The 22,629-nt window shown below is 33.9% G+C and overlaps 2 protein-coding genes and 2 long non-coding RNA genes across 11 annotated transcripts; 3 read left to right on the plus strand and 1 right to left on the minus strand.

The window, feature by feature from the left end:
- The first annotated feature begins 3,401 nt into the window (after positions 1–3,401).
- Positions 3,402–3,776, plus strand: LOC136780090 (uncharacterized). The gene is made up of 3 exons (XR_010823712.1): positions 3,402–3,434; positions 3,568–3,616; positions 3,697–3,776. It is a non-coding gene; the product is annotated as an uncharacterized lncRNA (long non-coding RNA).
- Positions 3,777–5,590: 1,814 nt separating this feature from the next.
- On the plus strand, positions 5,591–8,797 carry LOC136779855 (forkhead box protein N3-like). 2 transcript variants are annotated; one of them, XM_066737754.1, is made up of 6 exons: positions 5,591–5,669; positions 6,906–7,290; positions 7,369–7,802; positions 7,878–8,181; positions 8,250–8,352; positions 8,511–8,797. In XM_066737754.1, exons 2-6 carry the CDS (start codon positions 6,930–6,932, stop codon positions 8,785–8,787), a joined length of 1,479 nt encoding a protein of 492 aa, XP_066593851.1. In that variant the 5' UTR covers positions 5,591–5,669; positions 6,906–6,929; the 3' UTR covers positions 8,788–8,797. The 2 variants fall into 2 exon arrangements, with proteins under 2 accessions (XP_066593851.1, XP_066593850.1); XM_066737753.1 differs by having other exon boundaries at positions 7,369–8,181.
- A 5,380-nt stretch (positions 8,798–14,177) lies between these two features.
- LOC136779854 (interference hedgehog-like) lies at positions 14,178–22,415 on the plus strand. Of its 7 annotated transcripts, XM_066737748.1 has the most exons (8): positions 14,178–14,308; positions 17,549–17,629; positions 17,714–17,971; positions 18,043–19,035; positions 19,097–19,328; positions 19,410–19,918; positions 19,992–20,107; positions 20,626–22,415. In XM_066737748.1, the coding sequence occupies exons 2-8, from the start codon at positions 17,560–17,562 to the stop codon at positions 20,779–20,781; spliced, it is 2,334 nt and encodes a 777-aa protein (XP_066593845.1). In that variant the 5' UTR covers positions 14,178–14,308; positions 17,549–17,559; the 3' UTR covers positions 20,782–22,415. The 7 variants fall into 7 exon arrangements, with proteins under 7 accessions (XP_066593845.1, XP_066593842.1, XP_066593844.1 ...); XM_066737745.1 differs by having other exon boundaries at positions 19,097–19,918; XM_066737747.1 differs by having other exon boundaries at positions 19,100–19,918.
- LOC136779856 (uncharacterized) lies at positions 14,555–15,820 on the minus strand. Its single transcript, XR_010823682.1, has 3 exons — positions 15,682–15,820; positions 15,219–15,609; positions 14,555–15,124 (listed from the first exon to the last, which is right to left on the minus strand). It is a non-coding gene; the product is annotated as an uncharacterized lncRNA (long non-coding RNA).
- Positions 22,416–22,629: the final 214 nt, after the last annotated feature.

Consider the following 22,629-nt stretch of genomic DNA (forward strand, 5'->3'; position numbering starts at 1 on the left):
ATTAATTTTGACAGGATTCTTTGTAGAACATAACATAGCGTATCGTATAGTAGATCATCTAATACCTCTATTAGGACATTGTTTTCAGGATGTAGATGTTTGCAAAATGTTACGTTTGGGAAGAACAAAATTAACCTCTATGACAGGTGTAATAGCATCTTCGTATAATAAGAAATTATGTATTACTTTACAAAAACGAAAATTTAGTATACTGACAGACGAAAGTACAGACGTCTCCAGTATTAAAGTAATTTGCATTATTGTTAGATTTTTCGATGCAGAAATACAACGTATTCGTTGCGCTTTATGGGATTTAATTGACATTGATAGAGATGAAGATAGCAATGAAACACCAGAAAATTTATATAATAATATTATTAATTCATTTACTGTTTGCAACATTCCTTTAGAAAATATAATCGGATTTGGTTCAGACGGATGCAATAGTATGATGGGTTCACATAATTCAGTAGCGTCTAGATTTAAAAATGATTGTCCTAATATTACTATTTTTAAGTGTATATGTCATACTGCACATTTATGTGCAAATTATGCTTGTAAAACATTGCCACGTGAATGTGAAGATTTAGGGCGCAATATTTATAATTTTTTTCAACTTAATAGTAAGTGGCAACACCAATTTAAGGAATTTCAAATTTTGTTGGATGCTGAAGTGCAAAAAATGTTATATAGTGCTCAAACGCGATGGCTTTCCTTAAAAGCAGTTGTAGATCGAATTTTAGAGCAATGGGAGCCTCTTCAAATGTATTTCTCACAGTTGTGGGAAGAACAGCATTTACCAGCAGCAGAGATAATTTACTCATCCTTAACTCACCCATTCGTAAAATGTTATTATTTGTTCTTAGAATGGGTATTACCAAAATTTACAAAATTTAATTTACTATTTCAGTCTGACAAAGTTATTATTCCATTACTTTACAATCAAGCAGCAGTATTGTTTAAAGATATTCTAATTTGTTATATGGACAATAGGTATGTTCTCAGCACGAATGTTAAGGACATAGATCCTGGCAATGAGCTCCATTTTCTACCATTAAATGAAATTTCTTTAGGTTTAAAGGTAAATACCGAATTGCAGAAACCAGAAATAAAACAACAAGCGAAGCACGTAGAGAATTTTCGTCTTAATACGTTTAATTTTTTGAAAGAAGCAAGCAAAGAGTTACAAAAACGTTTTGATTTTACGGATTTACGTTTGAGAGATTTGGAATGTTTTATTCCTCACAAAGCTATTGATCCCGGATTTCATGTAACGGTACCAACATTAGTTTCTATTTTTCAAATGTTTCCTCGTAATTTAGATTCTTCCTCTTTCACCAGTCAATCAGTAGATAATGAATGGCGTCTACTAGCTTTCGCACAGCTACCACTCGACATTACAAATGAAAAGGTAGTAGATGTTTTTTGGGTTAAATTATTAAATTATGAAGATATTATGGGCCTACAAAAGTATAAAAATTTATCTCAATTTGTTTTAAACTTGCTTTGCTTACCTCATTCAAACGCTGAGTGCGAACGACTTTTTAGTAAAGTTAATTTAACGAAAACGAAAAATAGGAACAAAATGAAAACAACTATATTAAAAAATAATTTGACTGCATGGGAATGTGTTAAAAATAGTGGTACTTGTAAACTGTTTGAACCATCCGCAGATATGATAGATCATTGCAATAATAGCATGTACAATTTTCATACATCAAATAAAGATCATGAAAATATAGGTGTTTCCAATGAAGATTCAGAATGATCAATGATAATTTTTCCACTTAGAATTGTTTGTTATTTTTGCTAGTAGTTCTACTGAAAACAAAATTATAAGCGAAATTGATTATTTATAGGTAATAAATTTAATTATTATAACTTTTTTAATACAATTCTGCATAAACAAAAATAAAATTATTCTTAATTTTTATAAACCTGTAATTATAATATAATCAAACTATATAATCGACATGTACTCTAGAATAAATTCCATTAACCACAAGGACTATTTTGGAATAATTTATGTAATCAGAATTTAATTGTTCATATACAAAAGGCATAGCAATTAGAAGATTTTAAAATAATGTAATAAAACCTATATGTAAAATTCTCATATATACAATTTGCGTTTCTACTTCAAATTTGTAATGTTACATTATGATATAACTATTAAAATTAGATAAGTATAGTCATAATGTGTTTTTGTTTTATTATTATTATTAATTTCCATATTTCCTTATTCAAAATTCTTCCTTCTCCATCTAAATGTTGCTAAAAAATAGCATCTTCGAAAATGACTTGCTACGTATGTAGGATACTTACAAATGAAATAGAATATATTAGAATTAAATGCAAATTTATATATAATTCATAGTAAATTAAGAGGGCAGAAATACATATATCAACCTTCATTAGAGCCGTAGTACTGGTCGGAGAAAATTTTTGTTTCAAACGATCACGATCGAACTATCTTAATATACTGAGTGCATACTGCATACTATGAAAAATGTCCGTCAAGAATAATGAAATTTATTATTATAAGCTGATGGTGGCATGAATGCATTATATATCAATTAGACTACCAGAACTATCCATTACTTTAACGTTAATGTGTTGGTATAAATACAGGAAATGCTTGATTTTAAAATCCTTTTTCAATAAAGTAAGAAATAATCATAAAAAATTTTGTTTTTAATATTGAGGTTTTCATAACTTACAAAGAATATCGGAAGATAATAAAATATTACAATGTCAATAGTGTATTTCTATCTATGAATTTATTACTCCTGAATCTAAATTTTACCTCGGGAGAAATAAATTAATATAATCTTGCGCATTACTGTAGAATTTATGCTCTAATATATTCAATTTTTGTCCAGAAGTTTTTCGAAGTCTCTTGCTATTTGCTTTCAAAAAAGTTGTATATAGAAATAGAATATCTCTTATAATTAAGAAAAATTAGCGTCTTTTTGTATGTACATGTTCACACTGGGATGAATCGAGTGGCTATTCCTGTATAACAGAGATGGTTGAAACGATTAAGGTTATTTCCATCCTCAATGCACTCTCCGTATTAAAAGTAATTTTTTTTTTAAAGTATCTCTACCGACTTCCTTTTCTATCACTTCCTCTCTTTTCATATATTCTATATATAAGCGATTTTAAGCGTTGAACGAATTGAAATTTATAATTCAATTGAAATTCCTACATATACAATAACAAGAATAAATACATTGTTGTCTTTATATTGAGATCAAAAAATATAAATGTTTAAAAACTTACATATATTTTAACCCGATATTATAACGATTTTATAACTATTTTCTATCGATTTTATATCGAGTTTATCATCATAGTCGTTGTCAATTGTTTAATTTGCAAATTAATTCACATGGTTAGAAACAATCGTAGAAAAAGGAACTACAATGAATGTAAGTGCACAATTTTGATTTTCCTTGTTTTAAATTTACTTCATTCCATTTATACAAAAGAAAATACTTAAGTTTTAATATATTAATTAAACCCATATTGGAAAATAATTTATATTATTTTATTATGTTACAGAGTAGCCATAGCAACGTCGCCAAGGGCCCAAAGGAACAAGAAACTAATGGTAATTAAATTCAAATTGTTAAATTTTTGGAAATCACACATTTTTAATATACGTATATATAATATTTTATTTCTTTACAGATAAAATTGAGCAGCCATCGTGCAGCTTTTGCTGCAAAGGCAGCAAGAAAAAGGTGGACGAAGAGAAGGCCGAAGTTGGGACATGGGAGGAAAAGACTGATGAGGAGGTGGTGGAGGAGGACCAGGAACTCCGGGAGGCGAAGGAAGCTGGAGGAAGCAACCGCCAAATGAATGTTCCTCCGAAGTACAAAAGTAAGTACATTATATTAAAAATAGTTATAGAATGACTTTGTTTGTGTGTGTGTGTGGAAATTCATAATTGCTTTCTCAGTGCAGTGAGAAATATTTGATACGACTCGTTAATCAGTCAATGCTTTTTCAAATTAAATAATCTATCAAGTATTTTTCATTGTGCTAAGATAACTGTTATGTTTTTGACGCAGCCATTCTCAAAATCTTAATATCTGAGAGGTTATAAGTTTAACAGAGAAAGAGAGAGAAGAGAGAGGGAGAGAGAGTGTGAAAGAATGATGTAAATAGATTATGATTATGTTTGTTCATTTTTGTTCCAGAGACCAGGCGTAAATACAGGGCTGGCCGCCGTGTCCAGGAGCAGTTTCGACAGAGAGCAGCGGTGAATTCGAGGAGAATGATGGAATTAACTAACTTTTACTTTGACCAAATAATGGCCTCCATGGAGCGGCATCAGATGATTCGGCGTGGGAGGGGCAGGGGCAGGGGCAGAGGCAGAGGCAGGCCTTATTAAAGTTCTAATTTTATTCATTTTTAAACGTTGAAAAAAATTTCAAATTTATATAATTAAATCTGTTTTTACTTAATTTTGATAAAAACAAAAAAATATATCATTAATATTAATTAATATTAGTTTAAAATTGTATTCTCAATGTCGGTGCAATATTCACATTGTTAATAAGTTATTATTTATTCATGGAAGCATGGCATAACAGCTTCGTATTTCGTGGAATGTTAATGGTTCCATCAATTCCATCTAGTCCCATAGGTCCCACCGCTCCTACTGGAGAAACTGTTTTTCATTTAATAATAAAACTTGCATCGAAGTTCTTCATTATATATGTTGTAAGGTTGTAACTCAACACTGTTCAAAATTGAATCATGTACATGTATAGTTTCTGCTTCCCTGTATTATCTTATAGCAAAAGTACTTATCGCCAAATTGATTCATGCCCATCAGTGGCATCAGTCCGTCCCAATTATTCCCAAAGGGAAGCAGAACCTGTACGTGTACATACATGATTCAATTTTGAACAGTATGTATCCGAGACATTCCGAGATATACCGATGTAAAAGGCATCACTATTCACTGCTTCCTCCATGGTCTGGCTCGACTAACCACGACTAACGATTAACGATAAACGAATGCTAGCGATGACAGCGTCTCCTATGACGTTGTATGTGAATGAAAACTCCTTTTCCCTCATCACGCTGCGCCATCTAACCTTCTATCTTTAACAGCTTCACTTCACTCGATAATTAAATGATTAACGAATAGCCATGATCAGCAAATAAACCTAAAGTTTTTAAATGTTTACAACTATACCAAAAGAATAAAAAAATCCATTCGAAAGCAGAGAGAAATTATTAGATTTGTATTTTTTTTTTAGTTTAAAGCCATATTTCAAATGAATAACATTTGTTGGGAGTCGATTAAAAACTAAAGAATTAAATAATACTTTTAATACAATTAAAATTTAAAATGTAATAATTTTTCTGTGATTATACGTGAGTTTACAAAAGTTTTAAGAGGCCAAAAGAGATTAATACAGTAGATTTTTGTACTGGACTAGCTCGGCAGTCCGCACGAAAGGCTCGTCTAATCCAACCAGCCGGTCGACCTTATTTATTATTCTTCTTTTTCATGCCGAGGGATGTTTCGGTAACCACGTGATGACGTCAGAACATGGCGTCTCAATCAGCTGGGTGTTGTGTAGAGACTGCTTGAGATGGTCATCTTTGGAAAAGCAACAGGGACCACAGCCTATCAGCCAAAATATGTAAGTCCCAATGAAAGAGAAATCTCGCTCTCCTGCTTTAACGGTAATTAAAAAAAAAATCGTCTAAGACACCCACTGAACGTTAAATTAACTCTTAAAAATACAGTAAAGCTAGACAGACGGAAAAAGCTAGTTTCATTTGTTAAGTAACTTATATGCGCTTCTTCTACTTGTACCTCAGACCTGAAAATCCCAAATTTGTTTATATAGAAAACCTTTCTATTTGTCCGTCAATTAGTTATTTTTTTTATTAAAAAAATTGTCTTTTCCCTTAAGACTTTTGAGAATCTTTCTAGTTTATACAGTGCAAATTTCCAATTCTCTCTCTTTTTAACAAAATATTTTGTTTCTTTAGATCAACCAGAATATCCTGAATGATTTTTTTTTATCAAGTGTTATTTCTTAGTTGCACTCTCATCATCGCTTTTAAATGCCATGTTGTTAAAATGCAGTTTGAACGATGCCGTGGCCATTTTCGCGTTTGCCTGAGTTTCGTAATCGTTTATCAACTCCATATTTGAATTTAACGAGTAATGCAGTGAACGAAAATTACAGAGATCCCACGGGAATATCCCGAGGTTAGTAGAAAAATGCATTTTTGGATCCCAAGAAAAGGACATTCATGACGAAGACTGAAGCTAAACAACTTTTTCCACTTTCAACAGAAAAAATACAGTTTTGACACCAGCTCAAATCCTTTCTACTTTTTTCTTGTTTTTCTGGCATTACACATGTTGACCTGCAAATTGTGAAAATTTAGAAAAAATGGCTCGTAAATTATGGATGGGACTCTTCGGATACCTTTAAACGTGTAGGAACACGCATGGCAGACGCCATTTTACGAATGTGGTTTTGAGAATTTTATTTCTTTTCTTCGTGCATTTAGTGAGCTATCCATATTTCTTCTTCATTTCTTCTTGAAGAAATAAGTCATCTATGGATATCTATTAATTTTTCTGCAATTTTTTTACCTCTTTCAACCTAATAGTTCAATATGATACAAAATAATAATAGATCGGGCTTGAAGCTTATTAGTAGATAAACAAATGTTCCTATTGGTGCTTCGATTGTGGAATTCAATGACGTCACGATGGCGGTTTATTCAAATGGTTCTTAGAAGTATGTTTTTCTATATTAGTTTTTGGATACAATCATTTCTTTTTTTTGTGATTAAATTATTTTCATTCATTAAACTCCCATTTTCTCTCTCTAATATTATTTTTTTTTTTATTCCAGTGACAAAAAAACACTGGATGCACCATGCCACCAGATAGGCCAGATTCTTCAGGTATGGAAACTGCTGTGAGGATGAACACTACACAACCATATAATTTTGGAGAAATAGAAGAGAACTCTTATACTAAGGCTAATTCAGCAGAGGAATTAAACGAAGAGGTTTCAAACAATGTAAAAGTCATTGAGAAGAATAGCCAGTCAGATGATGATCTCACTTCTCTTAGCTGGCTACATCAACAAAATCTACTGAAGAGCCTGGATATTTCGGATCCATCCAAAGACATAAAAAATGAGAATATTTTGAATAACAATGTCTGTGATGATGCTGCAGATTATTCTGAGAATACAAATTCAATTTCTAGCTTAGATGATAATTATTGCTTGGGTATGATATCTTTTGATTTTCTATTTTCCCCATAAAAAAGCTAAAAATAGTGGTAACATTTTTTTAATATTTGTGCAGAGAGCAATGGTAAAAGAAATTCTCCCATATCTCATGGCCATGGACAGAACTACCAGAATTCTGGGAAGAATTATCAAAAATCAGTGCAAGTTTATCAAGAGACAGTTAAGACCCATTACAACTCATCCCAAAGTAATCAAACAAAGATTTCTTTGAGCAACAATAATTTACCTGTATCAAATCGCAATAAGCACCCAACCCACATACCTTATGATCCCCATTTACATAGAAACAGTAAACCACCGTACTCGTTTTCCTGCTTAATTTTTATGGCTATTGAGGATAGCCCAGTGAAAGCTTTACCAGTGAAGGAAGTATATGCCTGGATCCTGGACCATTTCCCATATTTTAGAAATGCTCCTACTGGCTGGAAGAACTCAGTCCGACACAACTTGAGCCTGAACAAATGTTTTCGCAAAGTGGAAAAAGCTCCAGTAAGTATATTGAACCAAACTATAGTAGACAAAGTCTGTATAAGGTATATTAATAAATTCTTGTTAATTTCTCAGAGTTTGGGAAAGGGTTCACTGTGGATGGTGGATGCACAGTATCGTCCCAATCTAATACAAGCATTATCAAGAGCCCCATTTCCACCGCCAACTGCTCAAAATATTTCGTCACCAGAAAAAACCCAGAAGAAAAATGTCAGTACTCGACTACCAGATCCTATACTATTTCCATATCTCTCCAAAAGGCTGGCATCCAGTAATATAGTTGATAGTCCTGAAACTGATGTTGATAGTGATGTAGATGCAGCTGCTGCCGCCATGTTGTCCTTCAAACATGGGCCTATTATTCTAAATCATAGCAAAGGTAGTCTGAAAACTTAATATCATATCATCGACGGCGTGGAAAAAATTAATTCCTGACTGAATTTTTAGATCGGAAGAAAAAATCAGAGCCAGAAAAGTTAGTTCCTATAATAACAAGGAGTTCCAGTGAGGACCACACGTACAGCTGCGTCACCTCTATAAAATTAGGAAGGTATAATTTACTTATTAATCACTTAAATAAAATACAATCACAAATAGCAAATTATATTTATACTACCGACATATTATTTTTCGTAGAAAGCATTAAGCTTGCCTGCTATCGCGTCGATAAATAATACTAATATAGACTTTTGAATGATTTTTCATCAGCAAATGTTCAAACGACGAAACGGGAGTTGATTTCGATGAGCAGAGGAAGATTGCAGAAGGTGCGGACGCTCTTTTAAATCTGGCTGGAGTAAACACGACGCACAGTCACGGTAGAGCACACCATGCACAAAGCGTAGCTGCGCCAAAGTCGGAAACTTCCAAATCCAAACGGCGATCCACCGGCAATGACTATCCCAGTCCTGCGACTGATAAGAAACGTAGACGCTGGAAAGAGTGGGGAGAGGGTAATCGTTACGTAAAACAAATTAGGGGTTAACAACGCTTCTCTTTCTTTCTTTCTTTCTGTTTCCATTTTTCTTCCTTTTCGTTACTTATATTTATATCATTATAGAGACCTTCTAAAAGCGTTTAAAATATTTTTTCTAAATCGTATTGCATAATATCAATTTCATAATTGACCATAATCTATCTAGTTTCATGAGCAATTATTGCGAACGAAATGTATCAAATGCTGCGTATAGTATCAAGTATAGAATCTTTTCACTACGTTTACGCTCAATGCGTGAAACGAAACGCAGCCAGAGTTGATTCGACACACAGTGACAAAACGCCTTCTTAACGGGATCCCTCACGCCTGCTTTGCCAACAATACAAAAGTCAATTAACAATTAGTTTAATAAAAATCAAATGCGAAGCAAATTGAACAAATAGACATCTTTAGGACAAGGTGCCAGTCCCAACGAGTCAAACGAGCTTAAAAACACTCAAATCGGATGAAAAATAAATCTGTACCATTGTCCCGCGTTCATGAAGAGAGCTCACTTTTGGTTATTTCCACTTCAAGAACGCGGGACAGTGGTACAGCGTTATTTTTCGTCCAATTTGAGTTTTTTAAAGCTCGATTGACTCATTGGGACTGGCACCTTGTCATAAAGACGCCCGTTTTTTCAATTTGCTTTGCATTTGACTTTTATTAAATTAATTGTTTATTGACTTGTCCTGTCGGTAAAGCACTCGCGAGGGATCCCGTTAACTAAAAAAAAAACAGATTCGCGAATCAAATCCAAACAAATATTTAACGACGAAGCGAATTTTTAATTTTAACTCGACATGAACAATTCAATTGCGAAATTCCACTATTCTTTTGTTTTAAGTTAGTGTAGAGTTTTTCCACTCTTTCTCGAACGATTAACTCGTCCTCGTACGAGGAGCCCGTAGATAACATTGCGTACTTAAAAATCGCGAGATGTTGAATGGAGAATTCTGTAAGATGCGTTATATACAGTTATCGGCAGTTGCTCAGGGTTCAAAACTCGCTATATGCCAAAATAAGTTGATTAGTACTAATGAAAAAGCAATAATAGGAGGAAGAGAGTAGCGTTAAAGGAAGTCTTTGCCATTTGCGCGTTTTTTTTTCTTCTTTTATAAGAATCGAATGTCTGAAAGATCGTTAGACTATTCTGAGAGAAGAAAAGAAAAGCTTGTGCGAAGCAATACTAATTTATATATTAGGCTAAACAATATTGATCTATCTAGAACTGTTGTGACAATTATAGATATTAATTCATAGAGAGTTTAATTATTCATAGATTTCTATATTAGATTTCTTTCTGTAGATATGTATAGAGATTAGTATATCTATTTGAAGGAGAGATTGATAATATATTTAAAATGATTATGCATATACATATACTGTATGTATATATACATATGGGTGTGCGTTAAATATACGAAACAACCATAAATACACGTATATCATAAATTTCATGCACGCGACTATCTTACACTTGAGGAAATTGATTAATGCGTACGTTGGCTAGCTGCACTTCGTATGATACTTTATAGTTCTATAATGTAATATAGAGCAAACATGCACACGAATCAATTTTCCAGAGGATGTATGATACGCATTAGGAAAAGCATCAATATTGAATCAAATTAGATGTATGATCTCTGGTATCCATGAATATTTGTGGACAAAAAAACTTCGAATCAAACGCCTTTTTATATTTGTTAGGTAGCTTTTGTCAAAATCATTTTCGACACAGTACTGTATATATACATATATGTAAACCCTGTAATTTATGCATAGGCCAGTTTAATAGGCAATCATTAAGATCCATTGAATTTAATCATTCTCAAACTAATCACAAATGAACTCATATATCGGTCAACGTGGAATACATATAAATTATATTATTGTATATTAAGGCTCAACTGTGATTTCATTATTGAGATAAATAATCGATAATGAAATGAGCGATTGCTAAAAGTCTTTAGTGGGGAAGGAACGAACGAAAGTTTTTCTGGCGTCGATCAATTGTCGTACGAGTTTAACTCGGGCGATTCATGATATTCAGTCAGTGTTTCGATCCCTCACATTATCACTAATTTGGCGATTAATTGATAAAATAGAAGCAAGACTTCGTTGTATTTTTATAAGAGAGAAAGGAAAGAAAAACAAAATAATCTTAAAGTTAAGGAGCAATTATTGGAGGAAGTGGCGTGATGTGAACATTTTTCAGAGGAAACAAAATCGATCTTGTGTACGATTAGTGTGCGTAGTTCTATTATAGAAGAGAACGTATATTTTTACAGGGCACTGCCCGTGTGATAAAAGTTCTTCCTAATAATTCGCTAACGGTTTATTAGCTTGTACATTTAATGAATTATTGAAATTTAGCAATTCACCTGAAACACGTATACATTAAAACACATTGGTAGCTACCCCGAAATATTTGAAAGAGCATACAACAAAAAAGTAAAAAAGAGAGAGAAAGACAAAGAAATATTTATTGCATCGAATTTATGGAACTGTAAAGAATTTTGTAAATTGTTTTTATTAGAGTTTATACCTATATAACTATATAAACGTATTGAGTTTAGGTAAATTCTTTGCAGAATTTGTTTTCTTCAGATTTTTATTAAAATTAATTTATTTGTTATAACTAAACGTATATATAGCATGTTTCGTTTTAACGTATCCAACAATTGTCACTTCATTTAGAAGATAATAATGTAAAGTGGTATCATTGGTTTCATTTTGGACTGTCATTTAAAGGTCACATGAAAGTCACCTTGGCCTTTTATAATGGAAGCCTATCTTTTTATTTCATACTGTTATAACTTATCTCTCAAACGATTTCCAAACTATAGTGATTTATTATTTTATTCAGTTGTTCATTAGATATTTCAATTATACATATAATGCGTATTGTTGTAGGTTTCGCAATAGTAGTGTATACGACCATCACGCGTACATACGCAGAATTGCTCGCCTAATTGTAATTATAAATACAAAATAAATTTTAAAAAACTGGATGAAATGATAAAGTAATGTATGGTTATGGAAAGCTATTATGATAAATTATAAGAATATGCAATAAAACATAGGGGTTCCATTTAAAAAATCCAAAGCGACCTTCAAACGAGGATTCAAGATCAAATCAATATTATTTTATATTCTCCTTAGTGTGAAAATACTTTTGATTGAAACATTTTTTTCTACAATCAAAAATAAGAATTTTATTTAGGATAGAGCACATTAACATGAAACATCCTCTATACACAGACTATATATTATGATATATACAAATTAATTAATTAAACTCTTAGTAGAGGTGTTTTATTTGAGAATATTTTACATACACTTTAGAGACTTTGCTTCTTCCAATAGAACATATCTAATTGTAAAATTTTATTAGACCTCATTTTATTTATTTGTTTGAAAAAAGGTAGTCTATTGCGATATTCTTGATTATTAAGAACACAAAGAAGAATGCCATGGTTTTTTGTTTTTTAAAATATCATTAAAAGTTTTGATGAAATGTTTTATTATAGTTGCACTTTGGAATTTGCAAGAGATAAAAAGGATGGAGATATGGTAGATTTGTAGATTTTGTTTTTTGTTTTTTATTATCTGTGATAATGTTTTATTGTAAAAATTTTTCTGAGAAAAATTAATTATATAATCATATATATGGCATTCTCGTTGACGCCTGTGTTCAAAATAATGTGTAATTCGTTAGCAATGAAAGATGGTTTCAGAATGTTTAGTAGGTTATAACTCTTTTTGCTATAACCGAATGTCTGTTCTTCCATGTAGCGTATTCTAAAAATCATCGACAAGAGACTAATTGTTAAAGAGAACCTCTTTCACGTGCCTGAACGAATGAAGATGTACAGAGATTTTTGTCACTCATATGAACGTTTAGCAACAAAGCTATTTATAAATTAAGTGTAGATGCGTTAACATTCTTCCGCTGAAAAAGTTTAATTTTTCTGTCTTTCAAACTGTCTCTTCTCGGTTCTAAATCGATTGAGTAGGGGTGGATGCCACTTATTACCACAATAGTAACATAACAAGAAAATAATCGCTATAGAATTAAATCACTAGAATTAATCGATTAGCCACATAATGTAAAGCAATACACCAGTAAATCCTGATGTTTTAACGAAATACTCTAGTCAGCCGGAACGCCTATGGATAATTATTTATCGTGTAGAATTTAATATTAATAATGATTTATCGATATTCATGATTGATGTTTTTAAAATAAATTGTTTGGAGATTGTATTTAGGAAATAAGGAAGACAAATTCACACATTCAAAGAAAAGCAAAAGATAAAAGTCAATTTATACTTTTTTAATTGTTTTATGAGAAGTTTTCTTCTTGTTCATTATGCAATGATTGTTTGTTATTCCGGCTGGCGTTTCTCACGAAAAAAATCTTGTAGTGAAAAAGAAAATGGAAAGTGGAAGGTAGAAAGAAAGAGAGAGAGAGAACCCATCACACACCAAAAACCATGGACAATCAAAATAAAGCATGGTATTTGATTTGCTTTCCTTATGCATTAATCTGTGCCAAATGTATTTTGTTTATAGAAATTCATAATGTAGAAGTCTAATAATATTATTTTACCCATATGTATACATACGCATGCTCGTTTGTGTACATATATATTTATATGCAAATTATAATATAAACATTGTTGGCGTAATGTGTAATATCTTGATTATTTTAAATGAGAGTTATTATTATTATTACTAATTTTAAAAGAAATTATACTGTAAAATGTTTGTTAAGTTTTTGACTTTGCTTATATTTCTTAAGTATATTTAAAATATTTTAGACTGTAACCATGATAAAAACTTTATCTAATGAAAATTACAAAAACATTCGATAAATAGTATTCTTATATTTATTCCTGTGATTTTAATTAAAATGTAAAATAGTAGTTTAAACTTAGCACAATGAATATTTTGAGCGGACACATTCAAATTTGCCGCCGTTTGTGGAAGGAAAAAATGGCGTTGATACGTATAACCTGGAAAAGCAGCTTAAAATAGGAAAAACTACATTTTTCTATAAATTATAGGATTTTTAGTGTACTAATGATTTATTTAAATGGTTTACTTAGGAGTTCCAGCGCTTATTTGGTAAAAAATTGCTATTTTTGATCATCCGGTTTTTGTCGTTGTCATGTGATCTGGTGACGTCACGATGGTAGAATAGTGCATGGGGGAGTTGTGTATACTGTATACTACACGAGCAAGAGGCAAGAATTCAAGTTCACCTTACTATATTTCGCTTCTACCGGAGCCGAAAACCTGTCGGTTCGCATTCCAGTGTCCTGGTGGACGCCAAGAAGCGTTGTGCTCCCGAAGGATATATCAAGAAAGGTGAAGCGTTCCCGCTCGTGCCCTCGACAACATGAAATAATACCACAGGCCAAGTGACCAGTGTAGTTACCCAAGCTCACTCGGAATTTGCATCTATTCTGGATTTTGCGACTGCGTCTCTTCGTGGCTTCCTCTTTTAGCTGATACGAAAAGGGTAAGCGACTTGTGTGCCTGCATCTTTATTTTGCCTTTTTTCTTCTTTCTCTTCCTCTTCTCTTTTTTTTTCTTAACTCTCGTTTCAACACAAGTTTTGCCCGACATTCCGTGCAAGACGAATTTTCGCGTTCCATCCGCAAAATTCCTGTTCTTACGAGGAGAAGCTCATTTCTCTTAAAACTTTTTGTCCATTACTCGTTAACAATTATTATATCAAGTTTCCTATATGAACATTGTACCGAAATACTATGTAGTATTCTTGATAATATTTTATTTCTCTTCTCATATTTCAAGATGTTTTAATTTGCACATATTTTCTTTTCAGAATTATCGATTTTATTTCTAAAAGATTTTTTTTCCAAGTATTTTGGTAGCGACTGGCCAATTTCAGTATTTTAGGAAATTGGAAAAAATCCAGGAATTTGATTTATGCTAATGTTTAAGTAATAAATATTTCATTTGCTATAAGGCAATGACTTTGTTATGCTTGTAAAGAAGGTTTATGGGACATTTTTCTGCTGGTCGGATTTTGTTTTATGGGGTCTCCCGGCATTGTCTTTGGTGGTATCTAACAATCTGGGCTACACCTGCGGGTTCTCTTATTGTGCACGGGATCTTCCCATGCGAAATTTTTCTCCCTTCTCATCCCCTAACAAAAACACTCAGCCCCTTCCTTCAAACCAGATATTCCCGGCTTGTTACTTTGAAATTTGTTGAACTTTTTCTCCTTTTTGCGCCTGCGCCTACATGCTTTTTTTTACTGCCACTTGTTGAACCTCGCAAAATTAATTGGTTTATTATTTATCGAATAGTCCTGAAAGTCCAAGAAATAGTTGCATCATGTGAAAAATATTTATAATCAAAAGCAAATATTATTATTTTTATGTCGTTATATTTGAGTTTTTTACCATTACTTGAATTCTCTAAAACTCAATTTTTGCACCAATTAATTATCGACAAGAGGGATATTTATAAATTTTCCATCAAGCTTGGGAGTAATTGATTTTTAAAGAGTTATAACTGAAACAAGCATTTACAATGAAAATACAAATTCGTCGTTGGAAAAAGCCAAAGAAGGAACTTCTAAGAAATCCATACATATTATGTCGTGACTGTCGCGAATACAAGGAACGCATAATCTGGCCGCCATTGATCCAGTGTTTGTTCTCTTATAAAGGGCACAAATAAAAGTTTGTATTCTTTCCACATAATGAACCAGAATGAACCTCCAAGAATTCATGAAAAAACGCATACTACTTGCCTTCTCCATGAGATTTACAAGAAAATTGACTGTCAAAGCTACAAAGTCCTATAGAATGAGTTCAGTTGACTAGAAGAATTAAATAAAGCAACAAGCGAGTGTTGTCCTACCAAGGAAAACGATGACACAATCTTCTTTCGATGATATCTCTTCCAGGAATCACAAGATAATCGAACTATGAGAGCACACATGGCTGCTTTAATAAAAATGCAAGAAGCAATCTGTTTTCTCGCTGGATTTAGCTTACTATTCACAAATGGGACAAAGCAATTAGTGTCAGAGGGCACATCAAGGGACACACTAAAGTCCTCAAAGGTCGTGAAGTGCCATCTATCATATTTTTCCAAACTTTTTGCGTAATTTCTGGCAGATTTTGGTGTTGCTTGACGAGGGGGGCTTATGATTGGTCGGGGGCTAAACAGGTTGATTTTTGAGCTTTCGGAAACTCACGTCAAGTCTCTCAGCGCGTCGTGGGTCTGTTTTGTAATACGGTTGACCGACGGAGCGTGTCTAATATTTGGAATTCGGGTGTGAAGAAATTAAAAAAGCGAGGCAGTGCCGCTTAAGTTGTCGTTAAATAGTAGCACGAATCTGCCGATGATATGTAACAGGTGAGAAGGTCCAAGTAGGCTGGTGGTCGACGACGTTGCCTCTCATAAAAATAAAGAAGTCGAATTCCAAAGCAGCGGTTGTCAACTCTGCCCCCGTTAACTCTTCTTGCTCTCCTCCACTCTACTTTTCTGTCCCCCCTGTCCACCTTTTTTTACCTTTTGCCATTCGTGCCATCTCACACACGCACACAGTCTCGGCCACTACCAAAAAAACCTATCTCCTCTCTTCTTTCAGCCAGCTCTCGTCTCGAGCAAATTTCAAGCTTGATTTTCCCAAGGCGGAGAACGATTTCCACCGACACAACTGAAAGTGAACGTGGGTGACTCGAACGTTTCTTTGTATGAATGGAACGACCCACGCAACTCGAACCTATAATCAATTTTCAACATCTGTAAATTCGTTTTTCTTCTCATTCATACCTTCTACTTTTTCTCTAGCATTTCCCTTACAATTTTTACACTTTTTTCAAACGTCAATTATTTGCCAATTTTTTTATCAATTATTCTCAATCAAGCTCCATCAGTTATTCGTTTTTATTTCTATTACTCGACTCATCGTCCCTTCAATATTTATAAGCTTTTCCTCATCACTCAACCATTCCATTAACCCCCTCCCCCTTCTTTCGCAGTGTTGTCACTCCTATCCTCCCGAACCACGTGGGTGGAAAATGGCGCGCGCCGCCAGATTTCGTAACCTTATATGGATTCTATCGCTAGTTCACGTACCAATGCACTCAGATTTTTTCCTTCTTTAATCAACCTAGCAATTATTAGCCGACCCACTTCATCCCGTAATTTTTCTACCCACGATTCCCATACTGCGGACGCAACGCTTTCTCATTGGTCCTCACCCCCCCCCCCCCTAAAAGGGTGACAAAATTCCCGACAGAACCAACATTAGATGGAATTCCAAAGATTTCAGACGCTTCCCTTTATTCGAAAACTTATTTGCGGTTCAACTGGACTTCCTGGTGAATTTGGCGGGCAGCCAGAGACTACATCTCGTTACAGTTATCTTCAATGCGGAAGAGGATCGATTCGATTTGTTGATTGCTCATTGAATAAAACAAGAATTCAAGTTAATTATCTTTCTGCGGTGAAATATTATTTCCTAGGGATTATTTTTCAGGCGCGTATAATAGAAATTATTCTATTCTCTTACTTTAGTCAATTTATAACTCTTTCACCCCCACCCTACCCTATCTTTTGGTTCGTCGCAGGGGGTATCTAAAGATAAACCAGGCATGAATTTCACTTAGTATCTCTCGCTTGACTTTTCTTATACATTTAGGTCATTCAACCTCCAAGCAACTTATTTTCAATAAAATTAAAAATATAAATTTAATGACGTTTTAATTGCTTTCAGAATGTGTCAAGATGAGACCAACCGCCTCCCTATGTGGCACCGTCACCCTCCTGCAACTGATTGTACGATGTTTTGCATCAGGTTAGATTTTACATTTTTCTATCTTTGAAAACGATACAAAAAACTGAGTGTAAACTGTATAATTGAAAATTTCGAAAATTTCAGGACAGCGACAAGAATTGGGAATGTCATTCGTTCGTCATCCTCAGCCCCTTGCAGTTCCATTGGGCGATGAAGTGAACTTCGAGTGTATCTTGGCCCTTGCTGCCGACCGGTTTGAATGGCGCCATAGGCCTCTCGGCACCGACAAGTGGAAGCCACTTTTTCACGCTTCCAACAGTAACCCTAGCAAAACGTCCAGGCACGATGTCAATTTCGACAACAAGGCTAAAGCTGGTGACTACCGCTGCATCGCTTTCTATGGTTTGTTTTAATTGGATCGACTCGATTTATCCACATAGCAGGAAAATTAACATTTCAATTTTTATTCAAAGGTTCCAGTGGAATAGCCTCAGACCCAGCAAGACTGACTTTAGCAACACTAGAGAATTTCACTGATAGGAGTAATGTGGAAACGACTGTAGCTGCAGGGAACACAGTACCAATCACTTGTCCGGTACCTTATTCAGCCCCAGAAGCCATTGTTCAGTTCTACAAGAATGGGAACCTGATCAGAAATGTGGATCTGATTGGTAGTAAGACGTTGGTCCTCGAGAATGTCCAGCCAATGGATTCTGGGGCCTATCACTGCGTAGCCAATAATTATATAACGACTCAAGCGTTCACCAGCAACTACAAAACGATACTTAACGTCCACTCGAACACGAGTTACCAAGCTCCAACCTTTATTAAGCAGCCTCAGACTGAATACAATGTTTTGCGTGGTAATAACGTAACAATGGAATGTTTCGGAGCAGCATATCCGGTGCCTAGAGTCAATTGGACTAAATTGGGCAGTGATTTGCCACAGAAATCTCGAATCACTTCAATGGGATTGACCATAACAAATGTACAGCCATTCGATAGGGGAGAATACGACTGCACGTGGAGCAATGGAAAGAGATATGTAAAAGCAGCCATTATTCTCACAGTTGCTGAAGCTCCAAAGGTCACCAAACCTCCAAAAGCTTCAACTTTTTCAGAAGGAGGTGAACTAGAGCTTTCTTGCAGTGCTACTGGCCAGCCAGAGCCCACAATCGAATGGCTAATCAATGGAGAATCCTTGGTTCCCAATGCTAACTTGGAAATAAAAAATAACCTCCTCATGATTTCCGAGGTTGAGAAAAAACATGCTGGATATGTCCAGTGTGTTGCCAGCAATGAATATGGCTCTCACTCTGGCTATAATTTATTGAGGGTCAATCCTAAGCAGCACGTGGGTGGCGTGGGCGATATAAGAACGGAATACGGATATCCCAACTCCAAGCACAAACACACCAGAGGTGGAGGTCGGAGAAGAAGCAAGGATGGAAAAAGAAAGGGCACTGGTAATATTGCATTTTTATTCCTTTGACTAGACTCGTTAATTTATTTCACAAATGCTTTCAGAAGTTTTGGTACCACCAAATCAGCCAAATGTGACAAGGCTCTCAGATGTATCTGTAATGGTGAGGTGGTCAGTACCCGAGAACAAAGGATTACCAATTCGGTTTTTTAAAGTTCAGTATAGAGAACTCGGACAGAAGATGAATGGGAAGCAAGCAAAGTGGATGACAGCCAATACCGAGATACCGAATCATGTGAGATCATTCGAAGTGACTGATTTGCAGCCTGATCACACGTACAGATTCAGAATAGCCGCAGTTTATTCGAACGACGACAATAAGCTTAGTCCAAACTCTGTAAGATTTCATTTGAATAGGGACGGTGGCTTCGAGAGTAATAAAATGCCGATTCCACTGTTGACAAATACAGAAGCTCTGGGATCAAACGAGGTTTTACTTATCTGGCAGAATCCAGATAAATCGGTCGACATTGATGGTTTCTACGTTTATCACAGAGCATCTACTTATGCTGGCGAATATATAAAAACTACGGTAGAAGGCAAAAATTCGTCCAATATCACGATCTCTCATCTCCAACCAGATACCACTTACGAATTCAAAGTGCAAAGTTTTTCCGTCGATGCAGCTTCAGAATTTTCAAAAATACTTAGGCAGAAAACGAAAAAAGCCGTAGTGGAGCCGCCGACGCAACAAGTGGTAGCTGAAAATAAATTAAGACCCACTGAAAATGACAAAAATGCCAGTACATATGCAATTATCGGGGGTGTAGTGGGGGGATCCACTCTTTTAGGAGGTCTTGCTGCTATAGCTGTGGTGTATAGGAGAACCAAACACAAACAAAGCAGGGAATCTTCACAGAGCGAAGGTAGTAAGCTATATAATAAAGTTTTATTTCATTTAAGCGTTAGATTTTTCAAAACTTCTTTTTTTTCCACCAGGAAAACCCATTGCAAATGGAAGAGTCATGAATGGAGGTGTTACAGATTCAAAAATCAATATTACGTCCAATCCATTGGCTGGTTTGGATACTTCTGAAGATATTATGCAGCCTAAGGTTGGTATTTGTAAGTAGAAATATCTGTACTTTTGCTCCAGTTCAGGAGAGAAACCTCTGAATTTTTTAACTGAACACACTTCAAAGTCTATGTCATATCATATGCAGGGTAATAAGAACATTTAATATTGCTGATAAGAACACCAAAAAATATCAGTTGCAGAGTTCAGACTGTTCTTCCCTACAGGGAGTGTGCAGCAAATACAATGATAGCGAAGTGTCAATGTGTAACTGTATACATATATATAGAATTTGGTACCCCAAAACTGCGAAAATTGACTGATGGTTTGTGCTAATAGTATGCATATACACATTCTCATCTCACTGTCATTGTGTTAGTATGCACGGTCCCATGAGAAGTTAGAGACAAGTCACTTTTCCCTGTACACTACTCTTGGTGAATTTTCTGCACTCTATGGAACTGCTTCTCCTTCTATTTTTCGTGAACACGACACACGTACTTTACTTACACACTCTAGATCTGAAAGAAGCGAACGAACACGCATGTTTCTGAACAGAGCGGACAGCAATCATCGATGGAAATGACATCGTTCCTCAATGGTCAAAATAACAACGGCAGCAATCATGCGAGCACAGAGCCTGCCGGAGCTGATTCCAATTTATCACACAACGATCCCATCCACCATGGACTGCCTATTGAACAACCACTGTGAAACTTCAACAACAAACTGGAATTCTTTATATTTTTTTGAAGATTGAATTTATTGATGAATGACAACTATAGTCCTTATTCTGATCATCCGCGGTTTTAGATTATTACTGGATTCCTACTTTTATTATAGGATTTGTTTTACCTGCTGCGGCACTGTTTCTCTAATTGATATAATAAGTAAAAATCATACAAAGTTTAGTTGTCTTATTTTCACTTATTGTAACAGTAGAATACGAATTAATAGACTTCGCAATTATTTACAAAACCCCTAAAGAACTGGTATTTTTAAAAGACGTTGCAAAACATTTCCTTAGCTCAAACTAAGATATAGAAAAGAGTACCTTGACCTTTATGTGGGTAAGATAATATTTAATGTACCTGTAAGATATATATATACATATACGTATATAAATTTTTCTCAAGAATCTGCCATAAAACCCACTTAACGGTCGATGTGTAATTTTGGGCTCATTTGAAACTTTATTCAACAAATGAATAAGTGGGCCCTGAACTGATGACCTTTATATCATTTTCTTCGTAGCTAGTGATGCATCGTGCATTTTAATTTTAAACGGGCAGCTCCTATATTACGAATAATTCTTAAGATAATCATTAAAATTACCGCATCGTGTAGTTTTTATCATTTTTTCAATATAGCTGCTTAATTTAACTCGATCCTGTCTGTAAATATTCGTCGAGGCTTTAACACTAAATCAATGTCACTACCGGTTAAATTGGCCATTTTTAAATGAAACAAATGTGTATAAAAATATTTCAGTAGATTTAGTGTTAAATCATTTAATTTCTGTTGTTTATTTTCTCTTTAACAACTGATGATATAAGATTCTTCACGAATTATCCAGTATTGTTTGAATTGCTTCCATAATTTGTGACTTACACTTCGTGACTTCTGTACATAGTTTGACAATTGTGTGGAGTTTTACATTATTTTTTGTAAATTAAGCTTACGGCAATTTTTTTAAAAATGTGCTAAAATATAATTCAGTTCAATCAACTGTAACTGATATATTTGTAGGATCTTTTTTTATTATTTATTAAAGTTAAACAATCATTTCTAGGTCAATTTTATCGTAGTCGTTTCTTATTTTCAATATTTGACGACCCTTTTTTAGCCTTCGAGTAATTGATTATAATCAGAAAACTTTGTGAGTTAGAAGAATAAAAATAAAAGTGAGAATTATGACTGTTAAGCGATAAAGTTTGTAGGAGTATGCAAAATTGTATATAATAGGATTTTTATCACAACAAATTTTAAGAAAGAAAGGATATTTTGTTCAACGTTTCGAAACGTTCGGTAACACTTATATTTATGTACTATACATAGTTATATTATTTTTGAAACGTTGTAATTTGTATTTTTGACATATCAGAGGCATTGTAAAGCGTGTAAATTTCCACGAGAACTCGAAAGTCTAGTAAACTGTTGTAAATATTAATTTTATTTAATGTTAATAAATGAAGACGTGTGCCTTGGAATCTTGCCTACAACGAATCTTGTTAAGCATAATAAAATTATTCTATTTATGTATATAAATATAAACGAATCACTTATATGTATAGATATGACACATTTATGTACTTAATTTTTAATAATAAATAATAATGTAAAAGTGACGTGCAGTTTTAACATTACAATTCATTTATTATTACCTTAATAAGTTTAAAATTGTAAAATTTAATTCAGTTAACTAATGGGAAAGAATTATTTTTTTAAACAGATTATTTATTACATAATAATATATACTCTACAGGAAATTAATTCATTTATGATTCAGAGGTTCAATCATTAATTAGCATGTTAAAATGCTGGGTGTAGCTAAAGATGTGG

The sequence above is a fragment of the Prorops nasuta genome, unplaced genomic scaffold (genome assembly GCF_024137725.1).
Source record: "Prorops nasuta isolate Cenicafe-Biocafe unplaced genomic scaffold, Cenicafe_Pnas_1.2 PNAS00018, whole genome shotgun sequence".
NCBI classification, from domain to species: domain Eukaryota; kingdom Metazoa; phylum Arthropoda; class Insecta; order Hymenoptera; family Bethylidae; genus Prorops; species Prorops nasuta.

Coding starts and splice junctions, on each gene's coding strand:
- LOC136779855 (XM_066737753.1), top strand. CDS start 6,930: ATGCCACCAGATAGGCCAGATTCTTCAGGTATGGAAACTGCTGTGAGG. Junction 8,182..8,249: donor TATTCTAAATCATAGCAAAG/GTAGTCTGAAAA, acceptor CTGAATTTTTAG/ATCGGAAGAAAAAATCAGAG. Junction 8,353..8,510: donor ACCTCTATAAAATTAGGAAG/GTATAATTTACT, acceptor ATTTTTCATCAG/CAAATGTTCAAACGACGAAA.
- LOC136779854 (XM_066737745.1), top strand. CDS start 17,560: ATGAGACCAACCGCCTCCCTATGTGGCACCGTCACCCTCCTGCAACTG. Junction 17,972..18,042: donor CCGCTGCATCGCTTTCTATG/GTTTGTTTTAAT, acceptor TTTTATTCAAAG/GTTCCAGTGGAATAGCCTCA. Junction 20,108..20,625: donor AAGATATTATGCAGCCTAAG/GTTGGTATTTGT, acceptor GTTTCTGAACAG/AGCGGACAGCAATCATCGAT.